At 45.8% G+C, this 12,468-nt stretch overlaps 1 protein-coding gene across 7 annotated transcripts; it reads right to left on the bottom strand.

Annotated features, from left to right (window-relative positions):
- Positions 1 to 454: 454 nt before the first annotated feature.
- LOC123154544 (uncharacterized) lies at positions 455 to 3,835 on the bottom strand. 7 transcript variants are annotated; one of them, XR_006476899.1, is made up of 6 exons: positions 3,326 to 3,835; positions 3,142 to 3,241; positions 2,750 to 2,849; positions 2,617 to 2,673; positions 1,997 to 2,172; positions 1,192 to 1,895 (listed from the first exon to the last, which is right to left on the bottom strand). XR_006476899.1 is itself a non-coding variant. In XM_044573241.1 (5 exons), exons 1-5 carry the CDS (start codon positions 3,475 to 3,477, stop codon positions 2,168 to 2,170), a joined length of 414 nt encoding a protein of 137 aa, XP_044429176.1. In that variant the 5' UTR covers positions 3,478 to 3,835; the 3' UTR covers positions 1,192 to 2,167. The 7 variants fall into 7 exon arrangements, 3 of the variants coding, with proteins under 3 accessions (XP_044429176.1, XP_044429175.1, XP_044429177.1); XR_006476901.1 differs by having other exon boundaries at positions 1,192 to 1,996; positions 2,081 to 2,172; XR_006476900.1 differs by having other exon boundaries at positions 1,192 to 1,996; positions 2,098 to 2,172.
- Positions 3,836 to 12,468: the final 8,633 nt, after the last annotated feature.

Genomic DNA, 12,468 nt, shown 5'->3' with positions numbered 1-12,468 from the left:
GGGTCTGCAGGTGATCTTCTATCCGAGCTCTCACATCTGCACGAACAAGTTCGGCAGGTGATGCAAGTTGTTGCCCAGGCCTTGTGTCCATCCGTCTCCCTGCCAGAGGGCGTTGCAGAGCTTACGGAGAAGCTCAAGGGAGCACGGCGGCGCTTTCGATTATGGAAGATATCGGCCTATCGACAGGGTGCCAGAGAAGCCTGGGCCATGGTGAAGACGCGGATACTAAGGCAGACCCAAATCACATGGCCGAGGTCGGACCTGTGGGGCCCGACGAAAAAGAGATCCCCGTTAGCTTAGTTTATGCGCAAGTAGAATTAGCTACAAAGTATTCCCAACAGGATTGTAAGCTAGACCGCCTATTGGATGGTACTAGTAATCATGCACGTGCAATGCACGTATTAATATAAACTTAAATAACACACATATTTTGACAAAGTTTTGGAAAGGGAGTGAAAGAAGGAACCATGTTAAATGCCAATGAATATGTAGTGACTAAGAGTGGTTACTTATGCTATTTGGCAAAAAAAGGCCCAAGAGAACAAGCACATGCAGCTCTTGCTTCATTCCTCTGGAATATCGTCGACGGGTTTGCATGCTTGATCCCAGGCTTGAAGCCCAAGCTAGCCCTACCTATAACCATGAAGACAACGATGGCTCATATATTGGTGAAAACCGCTGGTATGTCAATCAAAAAATGCTATAAGACAACATAATTTACGATGAATGCAAATTGTCAACACCATCCTGAGTAAGCGAGGGCAAGATAAACTTGTACCAGTAGGTACAATATATACTATCATAATGAGAAGTCGTTCATGTAATTCTCTAGTACAAAAAATATCATTATGCATTATGGATGAAGATGGCGCTAGATCCTTAGTACGCCTTGCCCATCAACACACGGAGCATGGGTAGACATAGAAGCATCGGCCAAGCCATAGAGCTATGAGAAAAAAAAGCACCCTTCATGTGAAGCATTATCATTAACTGGGAATGAAGGGTTCTACCAAGTGTTTGTGAAGAACATGGTATAAAAGTCACTGCCCAAGATCACCGCAACACTTTCATCTCAACATCAATACACTTCCAATGCCACTAAGGGAAAATAGAGTTAAAATTCAGTTCAGAATGACTGTGGTCAAGATGCATAATCCTTGCTCAAATCAAACTGATAATCACCAAGTGCTATATATTTTGGCTCCCTCCCACATAAATTAATTTACAGTTATGCAGGGTTGTTCTTAACAAAGTAATCGACAAATAATTGATCGCCAATTGCACTATGTACTTGTGTCTTTATGAATGCAAATGCAAGTGGAAACTACCTAGGTTTGGTAAATAAGGATTGACCAATAGCTTTTTTCGAAACTGGAAGGAACAAAGTCTCATTTCTCACCCCACGGAGTGGAGACCACATCATGTCATTCTTTTGAGACAACCATCCCTCTGCGTCAAGTGGTCGTTCTTAGTCTGCACCCCGCCATTGCTAGGTATGACGACCTTGGGTCAGACCTAGACTCTTCACCCCGAAACTCGAGACCGGATGCACAAGTATCACCATCATCTGGGCCTCTCATGTGTTATTGCCAGGACTTCTCCATGATCCCAGTAGCTGCATGAGATTTGCAACCGCCACCGCTACACATAACCATCCCTCTGCGTCAAGTGGTCGTTCTTAGTCTACATCTCATGCTGAAGTCAACCATTAGATCTGGAGGGATGAACCCCGCCGCATCTGACCTTCAACATCGTGGAGCCATGGTGGGCCACTACAGGTTTGCAACTACCACCATCGGCCGACCTGATCTTGATCACCACAACCAAACCACCCCAATCTGAATTTGGGCAAGAACATGAAGGATGCCAGCCACCCAACAACAGATCAGGAGCGGCTGCCCAACAATATGCATGTATCAATCAAAATCTCTAAATTGCAAGGCTGAAAAGCTACATGTGGTGCATCTGCAAGACCGTGAGAAGAGTAATGGTATACCTGCAAACGAAATTGGAGATTACACACACACATAAATCATAAAATAAAGTAAGTTGTGCTTCCGAGAAAAGGTCCACCGCCTACAGTAAGATGGCTCATACATCCATAATAATAAATGGTGTCGGTTTCGGTCAACTCTTTGTTCCATCCAAAAAGCCCAAGTCCACACTGTCATCCTAAAAGCAGCAAGAATATCATATATATCAAGATGTATCGCGAATATATCAAACTTACTTGCAAGATATCTTCTTTTAGCTTGGTATGCCCAAAATCATCATAAACTTTCGGAAATCAGAAAAGGCTGGTGGGTTTCATATGAACAATAAAGAATGAAAACAACGCTTGATGATAATTTTAGTATCCATGGTCACTTCCAAACAGTAAATTAAGAACCGTGACACCTAATGACCAAGTATTTGTAAGAAACATCCATAATTATTTTATCATACAGTAAAATAGCAATGGAGACAACACCTAATGAGTAATGACCAATGGTCTTTTCAGAACATCAGCAGCCGAACGAATCATGAACCACTAACCAAGGGTCTGAAGCCAAGGGAAATGCAAAACATTTTAGTGCATATGGTAGAAAAAAAATGTGGTTTCGGCGGTGAAACTACCTTTGCAGGTTTGACGGGTCTTTGTGGGGGGCGGATAACTTACTTCATAGTGCATCACTACACACCAATGAGCAATTAAGAAAAGTTGAGGTGCAATAAACACATGAAAATTCACAAAACACCTATTTTTTACCTGGATATGGTTTCATCATGTTTGAAGATTGGTTATGGGATTCACTATTGACGAACGACCCAAGCGTCCACCGGCTGTACGCGCCGCTGTTGACGTGCACCTACAAGATGGAATCATGGTATACATGAACATGTCCAAACAACTAGTTTCTCACCACCAGGTTGTGTGCGCACATGGTGTCATGGTTGCCAATACCATATAGAAATAGATCAATGTGGTCGTACAAACATACTAAAAACCTTTAGAAGTTGTAGTTGTGTTGCTGTAAAATTATAAAAATTCTTCAATAATTCTGCAGTAAAAATTAATCTAGTGACTACTACCCATATGTAGATACTTGAACATACTACGTGCTGGTGTAGTACTGTAGTGCTGTACAAATAAAAAATTACATGGCTGCCTGACTCCTGTGAAACCGGGGCTGCCGCATGCCTGCAGTCTCGAGACTCCACTGAATCGAAGTAGGGTGAAGAACAGGAGGAGCTTCCGGGTCTAGACAAATTCAGATTTGTACCAAAAATCTTGTCAAATTCGATGTAAATTTATCTAAACCAGAGATTCAGAGAAAGTGAGCACCCATGGGGGAATGGGGGATCAGGGCATGAGGTACGTCTCTCGAAAGAAGGCAACGGGCACAGCCGCAGCAGCGCGCCTGAGCGGACTGGGAGGCTCCAGCAGTCTAGCAAAGAGTGGCGGCTCGGCGCGCTGCTGGCCGGTGGTGCGCGCATGTGTGACAGCAGCCAGGCGGGCGGGCAGAGGCAGGCCACGGCACCGGAGCCCCTGGGCAGACTGGGCGGCTGCAACAGTCCGGCTAATAGGGTCCGCTTGGCGCGCTGCTGCGCAGTGGTGTGCGCCTCCAAGGACAGCAATCGGCCGGGCGCGCAGAGGCACAGGCCACGGCACCGGGGGCCTCCTAGCTAGGTTGCCGCCGCCAGTGAGGAGAGCTCACATTCGCCATCGGTCCCGCGCCTCCCCCGACCAAGAATCCGCCCGTGAGGAGGAGGGGAAGGCAGGAGCGGCGGCTAGGGTTCTCCCCCGAGCATCAGGGAGACGACGCGGGTCGCGAGTTGGAGTGGAGAGCGCTTTTTCCCCCTCTGGTTTAGTACGAATTTTTGCGTTGAGGAAGCGTTGTATGCGGACGCAGCGTGGAATATTCCTCTCGGGGTGGAGTGCGTTCAGTCCTGCTAAATCGCTAATTGCACACTTGACGCATAATTAAATTAATCCTAACCATTAGTGGGGCTAATCTAATGGTGCTAATTAAGTTGTGTACATCTGCGGGGTGGCTTTAAGAAAGAATTAGTTGGATTGTTTAATAGTAGTATAGATAGAAGAGGAATTTAGTCAGTCTGCATGACTATGTAATTAAAGTGACATGTATAATGCCTTCTAGCCGGATTGTAGATCATTTGTCTTGGCGGACCTTTTCTCTTCAACCTCAGGACCCGATAGTCCGGAGTGTATCCGAATACCCGCTCAGTTATATAAGAACCGGGGTATGCATGGAGACCAGGCGTAGGGGTCATTAGTGCTTGAACAGACAAGTGCCCAACTAGTTATGTTATATTACATGGGTAGTAAGAAACATCTTCCAGGGAGAATAGTTCTGTTAAGGGTTCCTTTCCCTGGGTAAGCATGCCCTACAGTGCATGTCCGGACTACGATAGGAAACGCAGGAAAAACATCTGGGGGCAGATATGGACAATAAATAAAAATCATCTTTTGTTCACCGACCGAATATTCCCTTAAGAACGCTAGCTTTCGGATTCACCCAGTTTGAGGTACACATCCGGCTGACCAGGCAGTAACAGTCGCAGAGGTGCTCCCCTTATGCCCTAGCCGAATTAACGGGAATGTAGGGCATAAATACAAGAGCCAGGCAACCCAGCTTGGCCAAAACTTAAGTCATATCGATGCATATAATGGCGAAAAAAGGTACATGCGGAAGCATGACACATGTGCGGGGCCTGAGGTCCAGATAAATAATTAAGCTTCCGTGAAAGAAGCGCCCAGGTATGATGAGCGCGGCTAGCGCATCTATAATGTGCAAGCGAGGCACAAGTTGGCCTTTGAAGGCCTAGAGAAAGAATAAAAGAAAGGAAGAAAGAAAAACAAGACAAATAATGTATATGCAAAAATGGACAAAGGAAGGGGACGAACATAGAGTCCGGTGCTAGGCGTAGAATCTTTGGAGCCTGGCCGCGTTCCATGGGTTTGGCTCGAGTCGACTAGTCGATGCATCCCACAGTCGGTATGCTCCACCGGTCAGAACTTGGTCAATAATGAAGGGACCTTCCCATTTGGGCTCGAGCTTGTTCTTTTTCTTATCCGGCAGGCGTAGAACTAGTTCGCCAACGTTATAAGTTTTGGCCCGTACTTCTCTGCTTTGGTATCTGTGAGCCTGTTGCTGATAGAATGCGGAATGGGCTTTGGCTACATCGCGCTCCTCCTCCAGGGTGTCCAGACTGTCCTGCCGATCGAGCTCGGCTTCTCTTTCTTCGTACATGCGCACTCGAGGTGAGTCATGAATTATGTCACAGGGCAAGACTGCCTCTGCGCCGTACACCATAAAGAAGGGTGTATACCCAGTACTACGATTCAGTGTGGTCTGCAGCCCCCAGAGTACGGAATCGAGCTCCTCTACCCAGTGCGTGTTAGACTCCGTTAAGGAACGCACTAATTTGGGTTTAATGCTGCTCATTATAAGACCGTTTGCTTGCTCGACTTGGCCGTTGGTTTGTGGGTGATAGACTGAAGCATAATCAAGCTTGATGCCCATTTTGCTGCACCAGAGTTTTACCTCATCGGCTATGAAGTTTGTGTCGTTGTCAGTGATGATGCTGTGGGGGACGCCATAATGGTGTACGACCCCAGATATGAAGTCTATCACTGGTCCGGATTCGGGTGTTTTAACAGGTTTGGCCTCTATCCATTTGGTGAATTTATCCACCATGACCAGTAAGTATTTTTTCTTGTGGGTTCCCCCTTTAAGGGGTCCAACCATGTCAAGCCCCCAGACTGCGAAGGGCCACGTAATGGGGATTGTTTGGAGGGTGGTGGGTGGCATGTGGCTTTGATTTGCAAAGAGCTGGCAACCGGCGCAACGTTGGACCAAGTCCTGTGCATCTGCCCAGGCCGTTGGCCAATAGAATCCTGTACGGAAGGCCTTGCTTACAAGAGCCCAGGCTGCGGCGTGGTGACCATCGAGTCCGGCGTGGATTTCTACCAAGTTCCGCCCTTCCTCTTTGGAGATGCACCTTTGAAGGACTCCGGTAGTGCTTTTTTTATACAATTCTCCCTCGTGGACCCTGTAGGCCTTAGATCGCTGCACTATGCAGTGTGCCTCATTTTGGTCCTCTGGAAGTTCCTGCCTAGTGAGGTAGGCCAGGAATGGTTCTGTCCACGGGGCTATAATGGCCATTATTACATGGGCTGAAGGTGTTATTTCAGTGGCGGAGCCTCCGATTGTGTCAGAGTGTTCGGTATCGGGTATTTTGGCCGGGTCCGGACTATTGTTACCGGTGTCCCCTTCACATACTACGGATGGCTTGAACAGCCTTTCCAGAAATATGTTGGGGGGGACCGCATCGTGTTTTGCACCGATGCGGGCGAGGATATCCACCGCTTGATTGTTTTCCCGAGCCACATGGTGAAATTCGAGCCCCTTGAACCGAGCTGACATTTTTAGGATGGCATTTCGATAGGATGCCATTTTCGGATCCTTGGCATCAAAGTATCCATTTATTTGGGATATTGCAAGGTTTGAATCCCCATGCACCTCCAGGCGTTGAATGCCCATGGAGACTGCCATCCGAAGACCATGCAACAGAGCTTCGTATTCGGCTGCGTTGTTGGAGTCTCTATACAATATTTGCAGTACTACTGAACTGTATCTCCGGTTGGGGACGTCAGGACGACGCCAGCCCCTAGACCAGTCAGCATTTTAGAACTGTCGAAGTGCATGATCCAATTGGAGTATGCGCCGTACTCTTTAGGGAGTTCGGCCTCCGTCCATTCGGCGACAAAGTCGGCCAATACTTGCGACTTAATGGCCCATCGAGGTTTGTATGTTATGTCGAACAGGAGGAGCTCAATGGCCCATTTAGCAATCAGGCCCGTAGCGTCGCGGTTGTTTATAATATCATTAAGTGGCACTTCCGAGGCTACTATAATCGAACACTCTTGAAAGTAGTGTCGCAGCTTCCATGATGCCATGAATACCGCATAGGCTATCTTTTGATAATGTGGGTACCGTGATTTGCATGAAGTGAGGACAGTGGACACATTGTATACCGGCTTTTGAAGAGGGAATTTATGTCTGTCAGCTTCTCGTTCGACGATAAGCACTGCGCTTACAACTTGATGAGTTGTCGCAATGTACAACAGCATTGGTTCACCGATGTTTGGCGCGGCCATGATTGGGTTGGTTGCCAAAATGGCCTTTATTTCTTCCAATCCGGCTGTGGCAGCATCCGTCCACTCAAAGTGTTCGGTGCGCCGAAGGAGGCGATAAAGGGGTAAAGCCTTTTCTCCTAAGCGGGAGATAAACGGCTTAGAGCCGCCACGCATCCAGTTAACTTCTGGATTTGTTTGAGGTCTGTTGGGGTAGCCAACTGTGACAAAGCTCGGATTTTGGCCCGGAGTGATGTGTCTGGATCACTAGCGAGGGTGATGATTCCGTTGGGCCCGGGCATTTTGAGCTTCATGTACCCATAATGGGGTACGGCTTGGAAGATCATGAACGCCTCACGTCCTAAAAGGGCATGGTATCCATTGCTGAACGGGGCCACTTGAAATGTAATTTATTCGGACCTATAATTCTCTACCGTACCGAAAACCACATCTAGTGTGATTTTCCCAGCGTGTCGTGCCTCCCGACTGGGTATGATTCCCCTGAAGGTTGTGCTACTTTGCTCAATGCAGTTCCAGTCTATTTTCATTTTATGAAGAGTTTCCTCATATATGAGGTTTAATCCGCTGCCGCCATCCATGAGTACTTTGGTGAGTCAAAAGCCATCCACAATTGGACTGAGGACCAGTGCGGCTGGTGCTCGGGTTGTTCGGAATTTAGGTTCATCACTGGCATTGAAGGTAATATCCGTGTCACTCCATGGATTTCTTGCTACTACGTGGCAGATTTCGGCCATGCTACGGAGTGTTCGCTTGCGCATATTATTTGACGCAAAGGTCTCAAAGACTGTTAACATCGTATTGTTATCCACGGGATGGTGCTCTGTGGCATTTGGGATAAGAAGATCCTCACCACTTTTGGCCACCTGCCGGAGTATCCAACATGCTCTAAGGCTGTGCGTTGGTATTGTATCCGTTGTGCTATGAATTTTGCAGGGTCTGTTAAGCCATCCCTCCAGTACGGTTCCATGCCATGTAGAGGATGTTTGTTTCTTTGCAACTAGCTCGGGTGTCTTACGATAGTGCACCCTTTTACTTCGGACTGGGTGTGTATTCGGAGCCGGATTATCCCAAAATTTTGTTTCGTTTTCCAGGCGTTTTCCATCGCACAGTACTTTCGTACTATGGACGCCAAGTCAGCAAAGCGTGATATGTCACGGCGACTTAAGGCGTTAAGGATTCCCTTGTCCGTGCAATTATTGCAGAAAAGTGAGACTGCATCTTCCTCGCGACAGTCCTTAACCTTGTTCATCACAAGGAGGAATCTGGCCAATAATGATGTACTGTTTCATGGGGCTCTTGCCTGATGTGGGAAAGATCGTTTATGTCTGGGTGGGTGGGTGGATTTGAGTCTGAACCCCTACCCGATCTGAGACCCACGGGCGGAGGAGTTTCCGATCTTGGAAGTTCGGGTTCCGGAGTGTTACCCGATAAGTCTGGCCCGCTACCTAATTCTAGGTTCAGGGCTTGGGTGATGTCCTCCCGTAAGTGGGTATCTGGCTCGAAGAGCTCAGGAATCCGGACATAATTAGTCCTCAAAGTAGAGGAAGAGTTGCCGCATTGTTCCTCCACCACCACAACGTGATGGGTGACCGATGGAGAGTTAATCTCCCTTTGATCGGGTTTAAGCCCAATCCAATCATAGTCCGTAGTGACTCCCAAGGCGGCGATGCGATCCAAGAGTTCGTTTAGGGAAGAGAGCTCCATTGGATCCATCTGCTCGGCGACTTCCGAGCCGGCGTGGAGGCTGTTTTTGATGACCCGAGAAGTCATCATCGGTGCAGCGGCCGAACGGGCAGTCATGACGAAACTGCCTAGCTGGAGAGTTTGGCCGACAGCCAGAGCTCCCCCGGCGGTAATGTTGCTTTTAACAACGAGACGATGAATCCTTCCTTACGGCGACGTCACAGAGGAACTCTCAATGAAAGCACCAATGTCGGTGTCAAAACCGACGGATCTCGGGTAGGGGTCCCGAACTGTGCGTCTAGGGCGGATGGTAACAGGAGGCAGGGGACACAATGTTTTACCCAGGTTCGGGCCCTCTTGATGGAGGTAAAACCCTACGTCCTGCTTGATTTATTCTTGATGATATGAGTATTACAAGAGTTGATCTACCACGAGATCGGAGAGGCTAAACCCTAGAAGCAAGCCTATGGTATGATTGTATGTTGTCCTACGGACTAAAACCCTCCGGTTTATATAGACATAGGAAAGGGCTAGGGTTACACAAGGTCAGTTACAAAAGGGGAGATATACATATCCGTATTGCCTAGCTTGCCTTTCACACCAAGTAGAGTCCCATCCGGACACAAGACGAAGTCTTCAATCTTGTATCTTCATAGTCCAACAGTCCGGCCAAAGGATATAGTCTGGCTGTCCGGATACCCCCTAATCCAGGACTCCCTCAATATGTCATTCACATATACTTATTAGAAATGTTGTAGTGCTCCCAGTCACTTTCTTGTAAATACAGGCTTCGCCACAAGTTTGTATAAAACTATATGCTTTGATCAACTCATCAAAGCGTATATTCCAACTCCGAGATGCTTGCACCAATCCATAGATGGATCATTGGAGCTTGCACACTTTGTTAGCACCTTTAGGATTGACAAAACCTTCTAGTTGTATCATATACAACTTTTCTTAAGAAATCCATTAAGGAATGTAGTTTTGACATCCATTTGCCAGATTTCATAAAATGTGACAATTGCTAACATGATTCGGACAGACTTAAGCATCGCTACGAGTGAGAAAATCTAATTGTAGTCAATACCTTGAACTTTTCAAGAACCTTTTTCGATAAGTCAAGCTTTGTAGATAGTAACACTACCATCATCGTCCGTCTTCCTCTTGAAGATCCATTTATTCTCTATGGATTGTCGATCATCGGGCAAGTCAACCAAAGTCCATACTTTGTTCTCATACATGGATTCTATCTCAGATTTCATGGCCTCAAGCCATCTGTCGGAATCTGGGCTCATCATCGCTTCCTCATAGTACATAGGTTCATCATGGTCTAGTAACATGACTTCCATAACAGGATTACCGTACCACTCTGGTTTGGATCGTACTCTGGTTGATCTACGAGGTTCGGTAGTAACTTGATCTGAGGTTTCATGATCATCATCATTAACTTCCTCACTAATTGGTGTAGGCATCACTGGAACTAATTTCAGTGATGAGCTACTTTGCAATTCGAGAGAAGGTACAATTACCTCATCAAGTCCTACTTTCCTCCCACTCACTTCTTTCGAGAGAAACTCCTTCTCTAGAAAGGATCCACTCTTAGCAACAAAGATCTTGCCTTCGGATCTGTGATAGAAGGTGTACCCAACAGTTTCTTTTGGGTATCCTATGAAGAAGCACTTCTCCGATTTGGATTTGAGCTTATCAGGCTGAAACTTTTTCACATAAGCATCGCAACCCCAAAGTTTAAGAAACGACGGCTTAGGTTTCTTGCTAAACCACAGTTCATACCGTGTCGTCTCAATGGATTTTTAAACGGTGCCCTATTTAACGTGAATGCAGCTGTCTCTAATGCATAACCCCAAAATGACAGAGTTAAATCAGTAAGAGACATCATAGATCGCACCATGTCTAATAAAGTACGGTCACGACGTTCGGACACACCATTACTCCGTGGTGTTCCAGGTGGCATGAGTTGTGAAACTTATTCCACATTGTTTTTAAATGAAGGCCAAACTCGTAACTAAAATATTTGCCTCCACGATCAGATCGTAGAAACTTTATTTTCTTATTACGATGATTCTTAACTTCACTCTGAATTTCTTTGAACTTTTCAAATGTTCCAGACTTATGTTTCATTAAGTAGATATACCCATATCTGCTTAAATCATTTGTGAAGGTATGAAAATAACGATACCCGCCACGAGCCTCAACATTCATCAGATCGCATACATCAGTATGTATTATTTCCAATAAGTCAGTGGTTTGCTCCATTGTTCCAGAGAACGGGGTCTTAGTCATCTTGCCCATGAGACATGGTTCGCAAGCATCAAATGATTCATAATCAAGTGATTCCAAAAGTGCATCCGCATGGAGTTTCTTCATGCACTTTACACCAATACGACCTAAATGGCAGTGCCACTAGTACGTTGCACTATCATTATCAACTTTGCATCTTTTGGCATCAATATTATGAATATGTTTATTACTACGATAGAGATTCAATAAACCATTCACCTTGGGTGTATGACCACGGAAGATTTTATTCATGTAAAGAGAACAACAATTATTCTTTGACTTAAATGAATAATCGTATTGCAATAAACATGATCCAATCATATTCATGCTCAACACAAACACCAAATAAAATTTATTTTAGGTTCAACACTAATCCCGAAGGTAAAAGGAGTGTGCGGTGGTGATCTTATCAACCTTGGAATCATTTCCAATACACATCGTCACCTCGTCCTTAACTAGTCTCTATTTATCTTGTAACTCCTGTTTTTGAGCTACTACTCTTAGTAACTGAACCAACATCAAATACCGAGGGGTTGCTATAAACACTAGTAAAGTACACATCAATAACATGTATATCAAATATACGTTTGTTCACTTTTGCCATCCTCTTTATCCACCAAGTATCTAGGGTAGCTCCACTTCTAGTGATCATTTCCTTTGCAGTTAGAAGCACTCAGTTTCAGGTTTGGGTCTAGCTTTGGGCTTCTTCATGGGAGTGGCAACTTACTTGCCATTCGTCTTGAAGTTCCCTTTCTTTCCCTTGCCCTTTTACTTGAAACTAGTGGTCTTGTCAACCATCAACACTTGATGCTTTTCTTGATTTCTACCTTCAACGATTTCAGCATCGTGAAGAGCTTGGGAATCGTTTTTGTTATCCCTTGCATATTATAGTTCATCACGAAGTTCTAGTAACTTGGTGATAGTGACTAGAGAACTCTGTCAATCACTATATTATCTCGAAGATTAACTCCCACTTGATTCAAGCGATTGTAGTACCCAGACATTATGAGCACATGCTCACTAGCTGAGCTATTCTCCTCCAACTTGTAGGCAAAGTACTTTGTCAGAGGTCCTATACCTCTTGACACAGGCATGAGTCTGAAATACCAATTTCAGCTCTTGGAACATCTCATATGCTCCATGGCGTTCAAAACATTTTTGAAGTCCCGGTTCTAAGCCGTAAAGCATGACGCACTAAACTATCAAGTAGTCATCATACCGAACCTGCCAAACGTTCATAACGTCCGCCTCTGCTCTAGCAATAGGTCTGTCACCTAGCGGTGCATCAAGGACATAATTCTTCTGTGCAGCAATGAGAATAATCC

The sequence above is a fragment of the Triticum aestivum genome, chromosome 7A (genome assembly GCF_018294505.1).
Source record: "Triticum aestivum cultivar Chinese Spring chromosome 7A, IWGSC CS RefSeq v2.1, whole genome shotgun sequence".
NCBI classification, from domain to species: domain Eukaryota; kingdom Viridiplantae; phylum Streptophyta; class Magnoliopsida; order Poales; family Poaceae; genus Triticum; species Triticum aestivum.
Note: the sequence above shows the minus strand (reverse complement) of the source record. Positions and strands in the feature narration are given on the sequence as shown.

Excerpts from the sequence above, each read along its gene's own strand:
- LOC123154544 (XM_044573240.1), bottom strand. The coding sequence starts at position 3,477 with ATGCGCGCACCACCGGCCAGCAGCGCGCCGAGCCGCCACTCTTTGCTA. Across the intron at positions 2,850-3,141 it reads CACAGGAGTCAGGCAGCCAT|GTGCACGTCAACAGCGGCGC; the intron begins GTAATTTTTTAT and ends TCCATCTTGTAG. Across the intron at positions 2,674-2,749 it reads CATGATGAAACCATATCCAG|TGATGCACTATGAAGTAAGT; the intron begins GTAAAAAATAGG and ends ATTGGTGTGTAG.